The 15,352-nt window shown below is 37.2% G+C and overlaps 2 protein-coding genes and 1 long non-coding RNA gene across 3 annotated transcripts in view; 1 reads left to right on the forward strand and 2 right to left on the reverse strand.

Moving 5' to 3' along the window:
* The window catches only part of LOC309855567, a 1,258,688-nt gene that overhangs the window by 1,036,059 nt on the left and 207,277 nt on the right, over nucleotides 1-15,352 (forward strand). The window lies entirely within an intron of this gene.
* Nucleotides 1-15,352, reverse strand: part of DIAPH2 (diaphanous related formin 2) — a 919,476-nt gene that overhangs the window by 667,835 nt on the left and 236,289 nt on the right. Inside the window, exon 6 of the mRNA XM_082715955.1 lies at nucleotides 11,785-11,924. Within this exon, the coding sequence (XP_082572081.1) occupies nucleotides 11,785-11,924 (140 nt within the window). The remainder of the gene's footprint in view (nucleotides 1-11,784; nucleotides 11,925-15,352) is intronic.
* Nucleotides 9,140-9,992, reverse strand: RPA4 (replication protein A4; the record flags this gene model as incomplete). Its single annotated transcript, XM_082717942.1, is given in 5 exon segments — nucleotides 9,140-9,194; nucleotides 9,196-9,562; nucleotides 9,565-9,668; nucleotides 9,670-9,749; nucleotides 9,751-9,992. Coding segments are annotated over 5 exon segments (771 nt in total). The 5' UTR covers nucleotides 9,916-9,992.

Here is a 15,352-nt window from a genome sequence, read left to right on the forward strand (position 1 = left end):
CAAAATAAATAAAATCATGAATTAAAGAGGACAGATCACAACTAACACAAAAGAAATACAAACAATATTAAGAACATATTTTGAGCAACTCTACGCCAACAAATTTGACAATCCAGAAGAAATGGATGCATTCCTAGAGAAATATAAACTATCACAACTGAACCGGGAAGAAATAGAAAACCTGAACAGACGCATACCAGTAAGGAAATGGAAACAGTCATCAAAAATCTCCAAAAAAACAAAAGCCCAGGGCCAGATGGCTTCCCGGGGGAATTCTACCAAACATTAAAAGAAGAACTAATTGCTGTTCTCCTAAAACTGTTCCAAAAAATAGAAATGGAAGGAAAACTTCCAAACTCATTTTATGAGGCATCACCTTGATCCCAAAACCAGACAAGGATCCCATCAAAAAAGAGAACTACATGGGGCGGCTGGGTGGCTCAGTGGGTTAAGCCTCTGCCTTCGGCTCAGGTCATGATCTCAGGGTCCTGGGATCAAGTACCGCATCAGGCTCTCTGCTAGCCAGGTCAGGAACATGGCAGGAATGTCCATAATCACCACTGCTATTCACCATAGTACCAGAAGTCCTAGCCTCAGAAATCAGACCAAAAAAAAAAAAAAAAAAAGAAATTGAAGACATCCAAACTGGCAAAGAAGAAGTCAAACTATCACTCTTTGCAGATGATATGATACTGTATGTGTTAAACCCAAAAGACTCCACTCCAAATCTGCTAGAATTTGTACAGGAATTCAGGAAAGTGCCAGGATATAAAATCAATGCACAGAAATCAGTTGCATTTCTCTACACCAACAACAAGACAGAAGAAAGAGAAATTAAGGAGTCAATCCCATTTACAATTGCACCCAAAACCCTAAGGTACCTAGGAATAAACCTAACCAAAGTGGCTAAAAACTATACTCAGAAAACTATAAAGTACTCATGAAAGAAATTGAGGAAGACACAAAAAAATGGAAAAATGTTCCATACTCCTGGATTGGAAAAACAATTATTGTGCAAATGTCTATGCTACCTAAAGCAATCTACTCATTTAATGCAATTCCTATCAAAATACCAACCATTTTTTTCAAGGAAATGGAACAAATAATCCTATAATTTATATGTAACCAGAAAAGACCTCGAATAGTCAAAGGAATATTGAAAAAGAAAACCAAAGTTGGTGGCATCACAATTCCGGACTTCAAGCTCTATTACAAAGCTGTCATCATCAAGACAGTATGGTACTGGAACAAAAACAGACACACAGATCAATGGAACAGAATACAGAGTCCAGAAATAGACCCTCAACTCTATGGTCAACTAATTTTCGACAAAGCAGGAAAGAAAGTCTAATGGAAAAAAAACAGCCTGTTCAATAAATGGTGTTGGGAAAATAGGATATCCCCATGCAGAAAATTGAAATTGGATCATTTCCTTACACCAGACATGAAAATAGACTCAAAATGGATGGAGGTCCTCAATGTGAGAAAGGAATCCATCAAAATCCTTGAGGAGAACAGAGGCAGCGACCTTGTTGAACTCAACCGCAGCAACATCTTCCTAGGAACATCGACAAAGGAAAGGGAAGCAAGGGCAAAAATGAACTATTTGGGGCACCTGGGTGGCTCAGTGGGTTAAGCCTCTGCCTTTGGCTCCAGTCATAATCCCAGGATCCTGGGATCGAGCCCTGCATTGGGCTCTCTGCTCAGCAGGGAGCTTGCTTCCCTTCCTCTCTCTCTGCCTGCCTCTCTGCCTACTTGTGATCTCTGTAAAATAAATAAATAAAATCTTTAAAAAAAAAAAACTATTGGGATTTCATCAAGATCAAACGCTTTTGCACAGCAAAGGAAACAATTAACAAAACCAAAAGACAACTGACAGCATAGGAGAAGATATGTGCAAACGACATATCAGATAAAGGGCTAGTGTCCAAAATCTATAAAGAACTTAGCAAACTCAACACCCAAAGAACAAATAATCCAATCAAGAAATGGGCAGAAGACATAAACAGACATTTCTGCAAAGAAAACATCCACATGGCCAACAGACACATGAAAAAGTACTCCATATCACTCAGCATCAGGGAAATACAAATCAAAACCACAATGAGATATCACCTCACACCAGTCAGAATGGCTAAAATTAACAAGTCAGGAAATGACAGATGCTGGCGAGGATGCGGAAAAGGGGAACCCTCCTACACCGCTGGTGGGAATGCAAGCTGGTGCAACCACTCTGGAGAACAGCATGGAGGTTCCTCAAAATGTTGAAAATAGAACTACCCTATGACCCAGCAATTGCACTACTGGGTATTTACCCTAAAGATACAAACGTAGTGATCCAAAGGGGCACATACACTCAAATGTTTATAGCAGCAATGTCCACAATAACCAAACTATGGAAAGAACGTAGATGTCCATCAGAAGATGAATGGATAAAGAAGAGGTGGTATATATACACAATGGAATACGATGCAGCCATCAAAAGAAATGAAATCTTGCCATTTGCGACGATGTGGATGGAACAAGAGGGTATCTTGTTTAACGAAATAAGTCAATCAGAGAAAGACAACTATCTTATGATCTCCCTGATATTTGGAAGTGGAGATGCAACATGGGGTGTTCTGGGGGTAGGGGAAGAATAAATGAAACAAGATGTGATTGGGAGGGAGATAAACCATAAGTGACTCTTAATCTCACAAAACAAACTGAGGGTTGTGGGGGGAGAAGGGGAGGGAGAGTACGGTGGGGTTATGGACATTGGGGAAGGTATATGCTATGGTGAGCGCTGTGAAGTGTGTAAACCTGGCCATTCACAGACCTGTACCCCTAGGGATAAAAATATATGTTTATAAAAATAAAAAAAACTTTTTTTTTAATATTTTATTTATTTATTTGACAGAGATCACTGGTAGGCAGAGAGGCAAGCAGAGAGAGATGAGGAAGCAGGCTCCCCGCCGAGCAGAGAACCCGATGCAGGGCTTGATCCCAGGACCCTGGGATCATGACCTGAACCAAAGGCAGAGGCTTTAACCCACTGAGCCACACAGGTGCCCCTAAAAAATAAAAAATTTTTAAAAAATGGATGGGGTGCTTTGGTGGTGCAATTGGTTAAGTGTCCGACTCTTAGTTTCAGCTCAAATACTGATCTCATGGCTGTCAGATGGAGCGTCAAGCTCTACCCTCAATATAGAGTCTGCTTGAGAGACTCTTGCCATCCCCTCTGCCCCTCCTGCTAATGTGCTCTCTTACTTTGCTTTCGCTCTATGAAGTAAATAAATAAACCTTAAAAAAAAATAAAATGGTCAAATGTGATGAATAAGAAATGCAAAAGATAACTCCAAATCGTACATATAAGAATAAGAGCCAAAAATCTTGAATGGAAGGTGAGCTCTCTAATAAAAAGAATACATAAAGGATTATAAAATAGTTGATCACAAAATCCCAAATCTGTTGTGGGATCACAAACAAAAAAGTCCAGTATCATCCTTATATATACCTCCACAGTGTATGTCCAGCATGTTGTTAATATGTCCACAGTAATATCGGATAATTCATATTTATCTAAGACGCTTCATATCAATGTTACATAAATCCCTAGCCACATTAGAACAATCAATGTACATATATAACTTGTTCTTGCAAATTAACTCCTCTATAGCTCTCTGTTCTTAACTTTTATTATTCTAATTTTCCAAGATCATTTGAAACAGTTGATAAATGCATTAAAGTAAAGGTTTGCATCAAATTTTCGTTATCAGAAAATTTAGAAAAATGATTTCAACATGTAAAACCATTATTGTTCCTTATAAACAATTCAAAAAGAACAGAAATTAAAATTAATGAAAAGTCTCTCTGCTCAGCAGGGAGCCTGCTTCCCTCTCTCTCTCTCTCTGCCTGCCTCTCCGACTACTTGTGATTTCTCTCTGTCAAATAAATAAATAATATTTAAAAATCTTAACAAAATAAATAAATAAATAAATAATAAAATTAATGAAAAGCTCGCATTATAACAACTCCAGCACTGCATATCCTGCACTCTCTTCATAGGAGAAAGTAATGATGAGCAAATAAACTTATAGTGACGTTTTGGTTTTCTACTTTTTAGGTACAAAATATGCCATAAGACCAAAGAATACTGCCAGATCAACATCCCATACCACTTACAATAAAAAGATTAATTTTCTCATTTTGGGGCACCTGAGTGGCTCAGTTGGTTCAGTGTTTGACCCTTAATTTGGGCTCAGGTAAAATCTCAGGGTTTTGAGATCGAGCCCCACATCTGGCTTCACATCAGGAATGGAGCCTGCTTAAGACTCTCTCTTTCCCCAAGATGCCTAGGTGGTTCAGTTTGTTAATCATCTGCCTTTGACTCATGTCCTGACCGCAGACCCTGGGATCAAGTCCCTCATTGGGGTCCTTGCTCAGCAAGGAGACTGCCTCTCCCTTTACCTGCTGTTCCCCTTACTTGTGCTTTCTCTTTCTCTAATAAATATATAAAATCTTTAAAAAAAAAATTTCTTTTTCCCTTACTCTCTTCCCCTCCCCCACCCACTTGTCCTCTCTCTCATTAAAAAAAAGATTTTGTCATATTAACTGATATTTATAATGCTGACCTCAACAACACTAAAAAATTCTTGGGCATTTTCTATATCAAACAAAAATGCATTAATGCTTAATAAATTTTAGCACTAGGTCCATTTCAGGGTATTCTTACACTTTTACAATTACTAATTCACATATGGAAATTCATCATAACTCATTTTTCTAAAAACTCCATTTAACATTCCAGTTTAATATGTAGTCTTTAATACCTTTTGATGAATGATGTCGACTAGATCAATTTAAGAAATGATCTCCAAGAACCTCCCTTCAAAGCTCACATTACGGCTGGTATGGCACCTTGCACCATAAAAAAACTAGAGCAGTCCTCAATATATATGTTGTATCCCCCAAAATAGAATTGGACTCAATCTTCATATTTTCAATAATATTGCATGCTCAGAAAAGACTTAAGTAGAAATCTGGTTGATTCTGGTTATATAATCTCTTGAGTTTCATGCTCATATGAGAGACCACTAACCTATCTCACCCGAAGCTGATTTAGTTTTTCAAAGTACACTATAACATTATACTGCCTTCTATATTCTGCCTTTATGGATCCCATTTCAACAGGTGATTTTCATGTTTGAACTGCCTGATGTGAGAGGCTACAAACCTATAACTGCTGACAAGGTGGAAAACCTCCCCAAATTAGCTGTCCATCTAACAGCAGTTGAAGAGCTGGGGTCATGGAGCAAACACTGTTTTCTAAACCACACATATCTTCTTTGAACTAACCACACAAAATACCTGCACTCCAGGTTGCTAGCTGGGATCTTAAATGTGAATTCTCATCTAACTAACCCCTCTCAAAAGTCAGGCGGAGATGATAGATATAATGGGGGAGAACCTCAGGGACATTTCTCAAGTACACTTTGGTAGCAGGTTAGATTACTGGAAAACTGCATACCAGTCGTATTACTCTGGGTCATTGGAGAAACATCTTGATTTTTTTAAACTAAAGGCACTATGTAGGATATACACATTCATAGAAACCCTGTCTACTTTATAGCAATCCCTATCAAAATCCCATCCATTTTTTTCCAAAGAAATGGAACAAACAATCCTAAAATTTATATGAAACCAGAAAAGACTCGATTAGCCAAAGGAATATTGAAAAAGAAAGCCAAAGTTGGTGGCATCACAATTCTGGACTTTAAGCTTTATTACAAAGCTGTCATCATCAAGACAGTATGGTACTGGTACAAAAACAAACACATAGATCAATGGAACAGAATATAGAGTCCAGAAATAGACCCTCAACTCTATGGTCAACTAATCTTGGACAAAGCAGGAAAGAATGTCCGATCGTAAAAAGACAGCCTCTTCAACAAATGGTGTTGGGAAAATTGGACAGCCGCATGGATAAAAATGAAACTAGACAATTTCCTTACACCACACACAAAAATAGACTCAAAATGGATGAAGGACCTCAATATGAGAAAGAAATCCATCAAAATCCTTGAGGAGAACACAGGCAGCAACCTCTTCGACCTCAGCCGCAGCAACGTCTTCCTAGGAACATCGCCAACGGCAAGGCAAGCAAGGGCACAAATGAACTATTGGGATTTCATCAAGATCAAAACCTTCTGCACAGCAAAGAAAACAGTTAACAAAACCAAAAGACAACTGACAGAATGGGAGAAGATATTTGCAAATGACATATCAGATAAAGGGCTAGTATCCAAAATCTATAAAGAGCTTAGCGAACTCAACACCCAAAGAACAAATAATCCAATCAAGAAATGGGCAGAAGACATGAACAGACATTTCTGCAAAGAAGACATCCAGATGGCCAACAGACACATTAAAAGTGCTCCACATCACTCGGTATCAGGGAAATATGAATCAAAACCCCAATGAGTTACCACCTCACACCAGTCGGAATGGCTAAAATTAACAAGTCAGGAAATGACAGATGCTGGTGAGGATGCAGAGAAAGGGGAACCCTCCTCCACTGTTGGTGGTAATGCATGTTGGTGCAACCACTCTGGAAAACAACATGGAGGTTCCGCAAAAAGTTGAAAATAGAGCTACCCTATGACCCAGCAACTGGACATTGGGAGATGGAGAAGAGAAGTGAGTTGGGGGAAATTGGAGGGGAAGACGAACCATGAGAGACTGTGGACTCTGAGAAACAAACTGACGGTTTTGGAAGGGAGGGGAGAGGGGTCTGGGGAAACCTGGTGGTGGGTATTAAGGAGGGCATGTACTGCATGGAGCATTGGGGATGGTGCATAAACAATGAATTTTGGAACACTGAAAAAAAATAATTTTTTTAAAAAAAGAGTCTATTTCTTGGTTTGCCTCTTTTTGTTCTCCCTGTGTATGTTATCTTAACATCCACAAAGGAGTGAAATAATATGGTATTTGTCTTTCTCACTGACTTATTTCAGTTAATATAATACTTCTAGCTCCATTCATGTCACTCCAATGTCAAGATGCCATTCATTACGGCTGAAGAATAATCCATTATATATACATATGCATGTGTTTATGTGTGTTTGTGTGTGTGTGTGTACACATACACACACATACACCACACCTTCTTTTGCCATTTATTAGTTGGTAGACACTTGGCTCTTTCCATAATTTGGCTATTGTTGATGATGCAATATAAACATTGGGATGCAAGTGTCCCATCAAGTTATTGTGTTTGTATACTTTGGGTAAATACCTAGTAGTGCAATTGCTGGATCATAGGGTAGCTCCATTTTTAACTTTTTGAGGAACCTCCACACTGTTTGCCACAGTGGCTGTACAAGTTTGCAATTCCCACCAACACTGCAAGAGATTTCCCCTTACCTTGCATCCTCACTAACATGTTGTTTCCAGAGTTGTTATTTAGCCATTCTGATAGGTGTGAGGTGGTATCTCATTATAGTTTTGATTTATATTTCCCTGATGATGTGTGATGTTGAGCATCTTTTCATGTGTCTGTCCTCCATTTGTATGTCTACTTTAGAAAAGTATCTAATCATGTCTTCCACTGATTTTTTAACTGGATTATTTGGTTATCAGATGTTGAGTTTGATAAATTCTTTATAGATTTTAAATACTAACCCTTTATCAGGTACATCATTTGCAAATACCTTCTCTCACTTTTCTCACCCCACAGGTTTCTTTTTAGTTTTGTTGTTTCCTCTGTTGTACAAAAGCTTTTTATCTGGATGAATTCCCAACAGTTCACTTTTGTTTTTGTTTCTCCTGCCTCAGGAGACATCTCTAATAAGAAGTAGCTAAAGCCGATGTCAAAGAAGTTATGTGTTGTCCTTTAGGGTTTTAATGGTTTCCTGCCTCACATTTAGATCTTTAATCCGTTTTGAATTTATTTTTCTGTATGGTAAAAGAAAGTGGTCCAGTTTCATTCTATTGTATATTGCTGTCCAGTTTTCCCAACAGCATTTGTTGAAGAGACTTTTTTCCATTCGATATTTTATCTTGCTTCATTGTAGATAAATTGACCATATAGCTGTGGATCCACTTCTGGGTTTTCTATTCTGTTCTATTGATCAATGTGTCTGTTTTTGTGCCAGTACCATACTGTCTTGAGGTGGTAACATTTTCTGATCCGTAAGAACGAAACAGAAATTGAGAAAAATACAATAATTTATATTTCTCAAATTATACTCAAAATACAACCTACATTTAGGAGGTAAAGTAATATGATAATTACTAAGAATTGTGACAGCAGTAATAATATTAGTTTGGGTTTGAAAAATTTATTCAGTCAATTTAGAATCAATTTCAATGTAAATGCATACACTTCATATGTCTAAGAGCCATAGATTAACAACCCTAAGTGGATTCAATTGTGAATTCTATTCTTCAGCTTCCTCAGGTTTAAAAATCTCTGCCCAAAATAATAGATAGTATTTCCCCAGGATTGGTATCTTATCCTCTAACGTTTGGCTCACATGCAAAGCAGGACTGAAGAGGAAGGGGAGCACTGGCCAAGTCATTTACCTTCTAAACAAATCTATGGTAATAAGAGCAAATCACTCAATAAATACTGAACTGAGCATTTGAATTCATAAATTGCTCTCTTTAGCACTTTCAAACTAATCTATTACTATATTTAGCAAGAGATAACAGGACTATAAGTTAAATCCAAACACAAAAAATAAACCTAGTGTAAAAACAATAGAATTTTTTTTCATCTCTTAACTGGTTCCCTGACTCCATCTGTATTCTCCTAATATATGGATATGTCAGAAACAGAAACTCCCACATAACAAATAATAATTTTCAGGTATTTTCCGTCATTTCCTCTCCCAAATTCATTCATCCAGGGCTATTTTCACTTGCTTGCTTGTAAATCCTACAAAAAGTCTAGTCAATTTATCCATCGCCATCTCCACCTGAGCTTCCAACAGTTAGAAAAACAGAAAAGTTCAAAGCATTTGGAAAAGCGGTAAGGTTCTAAAAGTATGCCAGTTTATATATTTTGTTGAAAAAAATCTACTTCCTAAAAGTCAACAGTTTAAAATTCACAGAAGGAGACGAGGATCTTTGGAAAATGAAAAATCTTTTCATCACTTCAATGAGATTTAAAATGCTCTTCATCCACAGTGGGGTAGATGTAGCCCTCAATTCAGATACTCAAGAGACTGCTTGATAGCCCTGCCGCTCAGGCTGTAAAGCTGGGTCTGGAGCTCATGTACACTTTTGCTTTCCCCTTGAGGACATTCATGGATCAAACGCAGAACATCCTTGTGGATGAAGTCAAGGTGGTAGTACTCCCCATACTTCTGGACCTCATTTATTTTTGATGGCGCACTAGGTTCAGAGGCCACTTCGTGGGCTTTATCCAGCATCATATGTGCATTGACTGTTTCCAGAATATGTGTGGTGAACTCATTCATGTCCTCCAGGACTCGGATATTCAATACCTCGAGGCCCTTTACTTCTTTAAAACATCTGAGGATACCGATCACTTTGACATAACTTCCACTAGAAGAAGCGACATGCCCTGTTTTGTTTTATTTCTTCCGAGCCACTGGTGGACCTCAATAGGCTTGGTGTTCGTATCATCAATTCTGTAAAGAATGTAGTTTGAAGCTCTCTGGCCTTCTGATTATCCCCACAATAGAGACCTGGTAAACTTCAATTCCCCTTATCTTGAAAACACTGTCAACCAGGGTGGAGGTGAAGCAGCTGGTTTACAGGACAAGGTATAATACCCTGAATTCGAATCCTGGATCTTCGGGTTTTTGTAGCAGGAGCTTCACCACCCTGAGATGGTTGGTCATTGCTTCCAAAAGTTTCACCCACAGCAGAGATGCTGCCATAGCTCACAAAACCATTCTTACTCATCTTAAGAAGAGCTCAGAGAGATTAGGAGGTAGGTTTTCACTTTAGTCAGCGAGTTCCTCAGGAGGGCTCTGACTGCTTCAAACAGCTACCACCAGAAGTTCGATGTGTGGTGACGCAAGCAGCCTCGAGCAACCTATGGAGCCAATCAGCTACCAAAATGCTGTTGTCTCCAGCTAATGAGGACCTACCAGCTTCTCACCAGGTCCCATAATTCTTTGGAGTTGTATGGTAGTTGCTGGCCTATATTTTAAAGGCCCCACGTATTATTTCAAGCCTTTTTTGCCATCTGTATAAAATGCATTTTTATTAGGTACCCCTCCCCTTCATTCATAACTGCCACAACTTCTTCAATAGTCACTTCTTAAATATTCATTTATTCACCCACATAATTTTCAGAGCACTAAGTGCACTATGGTAAAGAGCTATAGGTTTATATGGCAGAGGTAGCAGGAGTGTGGGGGCAGGGCACAAAAATGGTTATGGTTCTCAAAGAACTCACATTCATTAAATCATTTGTTCAATCATTAAAACCAGAAGCATTCTAGATGGTCATCATATTCAAAAGTAAATCACATCTTACCCCTGCCTTTTTAAGATTTTTTTATTATTATTATAGAATTGTAATTTTCCAGTTATTCTGACAAATACACTATCAGTAAAAAGAAATAGCTGGTATATTTCAATTCCTACATCAATTCAAGTGAGCTCTAAATTATTTTCAAGACTCTACCAATAGGTCGGAGAAATACAAAATGTGGTCTCCATTAGATATTAGGAAAAACATGAATAAAATCAAAATACCATTTCTGTACACTTTCATGCAGTAATTTGTGAATTACTATAGCAATTTATATGAATATCTCCCAGAATATTTTCATATTACATTGAAAAGCCATTTTTCCTCATAAAACATGTTATTGGGGTTATAATTTAAAGGTTTCTTTATGATTAATAAAGAATATCATAAGTGACATAAGTCAAGCAGAGAGAGTCAATTATCATATGCTTTCATTTATTTGTGGAGCATAACAAATAGCATGGAGGACATGGGAAGTTAGAGAGGAGGAGGGAGTTGGGGAAAATTGGAAAAGGAGGTGAATCATGAGAGACTATGGACACTGAAAAACAATCTGAGGGGTTTGAAGTGGCGGGGGGGTGGGAGGTTGGGGTACCAGGTGGTGGGTATTATAGAGGGCACGGATTGCATGGAGCACTGGGTGTGGTGAAAAAATAATGAATACTGTTATGCTGAAAATAAATAAATTTAATTTAAAAAAAAAGAGTATCATTGTTGGAATCCACCACTGGCAAAGAACTTCATTAAAAATACTTTGATATTAGAAAATAACCTAAACTTGTAGAGCTTTCAGTTTATTAATACTTTCCCTCATTTCTTTTACTAGTTAAAATAATTTAATTTTGGTATGCCAAATTACAAAAATATGTGAATAGTAGATCTAATACTTATAGAAAAAGAACTGTATTTATTTTTCAGTCAGAAATGGATAATACCAGAGCCAATATACTTAATTTGTTTTATAAATAAATATAATACTTGTTACCTTTGCACACAAACTACCAAGAAAATGTGGATATTTAACTTCTGGATCCATGTTTTATATAATAAAAGAGGAATTAAACATGTAAGTAATATCTGTATTCCTAAAATTGCCCAGTATTAAGATATCAGGATAACTGTATTTTATCAAATGTTTACAACCTAATAATCAGACATTGCTGTTTTATTAGCTGACATCAGACTGTTCAGAAAAGCTTGAGGTTAAAATGATGTAACTGATTGTACATCAACAACTACATTCAGTAAAATTGCATGATCTATACCAAAATGTTAAGAACCACCCCACCTACCTGACAGGATTGCTGGTTAAAGAAACCCTCAGAGATTCAAGGCAGTTAAGAAGTTTCTCATCTGAAATACCAGATCGTAATTCATGAACATATTCTTGTGAAGACAAGGTACATTCATGTTTGCTGTTTTTCAGCCCTCCCTATAAAAAAAAAGAAATCACATTTTAAAAAAACAACAGGTTTTGAAAGAACTTTTAAAATAAAATAATGCACAGACCATGCAAGTATTTTATTATAGAAAAATATGTGCGTAGTGCTATGCACTTAAAAATTCTTGGTCATAGAAATAACGAGGTAAAATCAAGTTATATACATATCTCAACCCTTCCCTAATCCTCATTTAAAAAGAAATTACACTGCTAGTACTCATAGTCTGAAAAGACTATGGACGTGAGATTAAGCGTCACTGACAAGGATGCTTAAATTTACAATCCAGGCACTAACATTAACCCACAGAATGAACATTTACAAATTGTCTTATTAAATTTCCTAGTTAATATGCTTCTGTTCTATACCGTAAAATACAGTGAAGAATATTTAATATAAAACATTACAGATAACCCAAAACTACTGAAATGTATCAGAGAATTAGCCTACCTCAAAAAACAAGTGAAAACAGTTATTAAAATGTAAAACAGTACAGTCTCCATTTAGCATGTTAATCATATTAGTCTAAATTCCCAACTATTCCTTCCTATGTTACTCCCATGTTGTATATTAATTTTAAAAAGTCATCAAATAACCTGGTGATTCACAGACCTGTACCCCTGGGGATAATAATATATGTTTATAAAAAATAAAAAATTAATAATTCAAAAAAAAATGAAAAAAAAAGTCATCAAATGCATTTATCTGATAATGACTAGTTTTTAGCTTATTTTCCAATATACATGGAGTTATTCTAGAACTCATTATCTCAACACAGCTCCTTAGCTTCATCACCTTGCCATAGTAACTATATAAGTAGTTTGGGGAAAAGACTGAAAGGAAAACATCATCAACACATTCATTGCACTAATAACTCAGTTTCACATTCTAGATATACAGAATCATATACATAATCATTCTAGATATATATTACAAATGTATTCCCCTGAATTAAAATTCTAGTTTGAGTCAAATATTTCAAGTCTGTACTAATCACACTTAAGTTTCTTTAAGTACCTAAGCTAGAATAAGGAAAGTGATTTGGTTTGGTTTGGTTTTTTCCCTAATTTGGTAGAAGTTATATCATTTGAGGATATAAAATTTTTTAAAAATGTGTTAACAATGAGAAATGGATTCCACAGGGTTGCATGGTGTTTGGCTTTTATCAAGAATGCCTCCTTGGGGCGCCTGGGTGGCTCAGTGGGTTAAGCATCTGCCTTCAGCTCAGGTCATGATCCCAGGGTCCTGGGACGGAGCTCCACATCCAGCTCTCTGCTCTGTGGGGAACCCGCTTCCTCCTCTCTCTCTCTCTCTCTCTCTCTCTCTGCCTGCTTCTCTGCCTACTTGTGATCTCTGTCTGTCAAATAAATAAATAAAATCTTAAAAAAAAAAAAAGGAATGCCTCCTCACTGCAGAAATAGACATTCTTAATGTCTGAATTTTTTACAATTCCATTGAATAGTAAGTATCTGATAAAGTCTTTTTTTAAGATTTTATTTATTTATTTGAGAGACAGAGAGAGAGACAGCATGAGCAGGGGGAAAGGCAGAGGAGAAGTAGACTGCCTGTTGAGCATGGAGTCATACATGGGGCTCAATCCCAAAACCCTGGGATCATAACCTGAGCCAAAGGCAGATGCTTAACCAACTGAGCCAACCAAGCACGACTTAAGTCTGGTACAGTACTGCAGCAACTTGTATTCCCTTCTGGTGCTGTAGCACTATAACTATTATAAAACTTAAGACACTGAGGCAAAGGTCATTATTTATGTCTATCACCCTTCTAGATTCAGAACTCTATGCGAGATATCTAACACAGTGATTCGGTTTAGTGAGCCTCAAAGGAAGTGTGCTATTATTGTATCTGGCCAATAAGAATTACAGAACAAGGAATACAGTTTCATAGTTTTAGATCACTTATTTTGTATAATTCACACTAACTTGGTATTTTTATTTGTTAGGATATACAGATGTTTAAGACTTCTGCTGAATAAATTACAACATAGATAGCAAAGTATCACCATGAAATCTTTTCCACATTCCTTTTTTCTTATTTGTTTTTTAGATTTTATGTATTTATTTGAGAGGAGAGAGAGAGGGCACAGGGGGAGGATGAGAAAGAAAAGCAGGCTCCCCACTGAGCAGGGAGCCTGATGTGAGGCTTGATCCCAGGACCCTGAGATCATTACCTGAGCCAAAGGCAGACGCTTTACTGACTGAGCCACCCAGTGCCCCATTTCTTTAACTTATTTACCCAACACTTAGGGCTGTAGAACCACAAAGAATGATAGGAAGTAAACATTTATAGTATAAAATGGTGCAAGTCTGCAGTCACAAACCACTTTCATATGACCCTCAAACCCATTTTCATAATTAATGGATAACGAGGCCCTACCAATCCTTCCCTGGAGGCTTGTACATGAGTTTATTACTGTAGAATGACCTTTGTATTTGCTGTTTACTCTGCCTGCAGGATTCTTACTCCTAATATCTCCATCCCTAATTCATCATCTAAGTCTCAACCCAATAGTGCTCTCACCACCACATTCATCATCACATCATTTTATATCTCATTCATAGTATTAGCTCAGTGTAACCTTACATCATTCAGTACTCTACTTGTTTACTGCGTCTTCACTATAAAAACATAAACTCTATGAGGCAGGAATCTTGCCAACACTGTACACCATTTTGTCCCCAGATCTTAACACAATGCTTTTTAAGTAGTCTCCATGTTGGGCACTTTAACATGGGACTTGAACTCAAAACCCTTAGATCAACACCTCAGCTTAACCAACTGAACCACCCAGGAGCTCCTCAAAACATCTTTCTTTAATTTGTGGATGGATGGATGGATGGTGAGTAAACAAATGGGTGAGTAAACAAATGGGTAAATGTCTGATGAGTTCAACAAGCTGAAACTTCAAAACTTAGTTTAAACGATTTGCTTCACAATATTACAGTACTGAGATGTTCCATTACCATATATTCAGAAATGCTAGTGTAGACTAGGTAAACTGAGACCATGTACGGCATCCTAGGAAGAGCTCAAACTATCACTGGGCTTAATTGTGACACCTTCACTTATCTAGGTAAACTTTGAGCAGACTATTCAACTAATCGCTATAAACCTGTTTACTCATTCATGATATTGGGTAATAGACACTTACCCCTCATATTTATTTTAAGGATTAAGTGAGAGGATGCATATAAAGTGGTCAAAACAGGCATTTTGTATATGTTGTCTCATAGACAAAGTAAGCTGCTCAGAAATGTTTGTTCCCTTCGTTATGGTCATGGCTGAGGTATTTGTGCCTCATGGAAAAGCTGTGACAGCCCAATACCTTAGGACACCCTCCTCCCCCAACTCTTAGAAACAGGTTTAAATTTAAATTATGTAATTTAAGATACTCTGTGGTTAT

Source organism: Mustela nivalis, assembly GCF_964662115.1.
Source record: "Mustela nivalis genome assembly, chromosome: X".
Lineage (NCBI taxonomy): Eukaryota > Metazoa > Chordata > Mammalia > Carnivora > Mustelidae > Mustela > Mustela nivalis.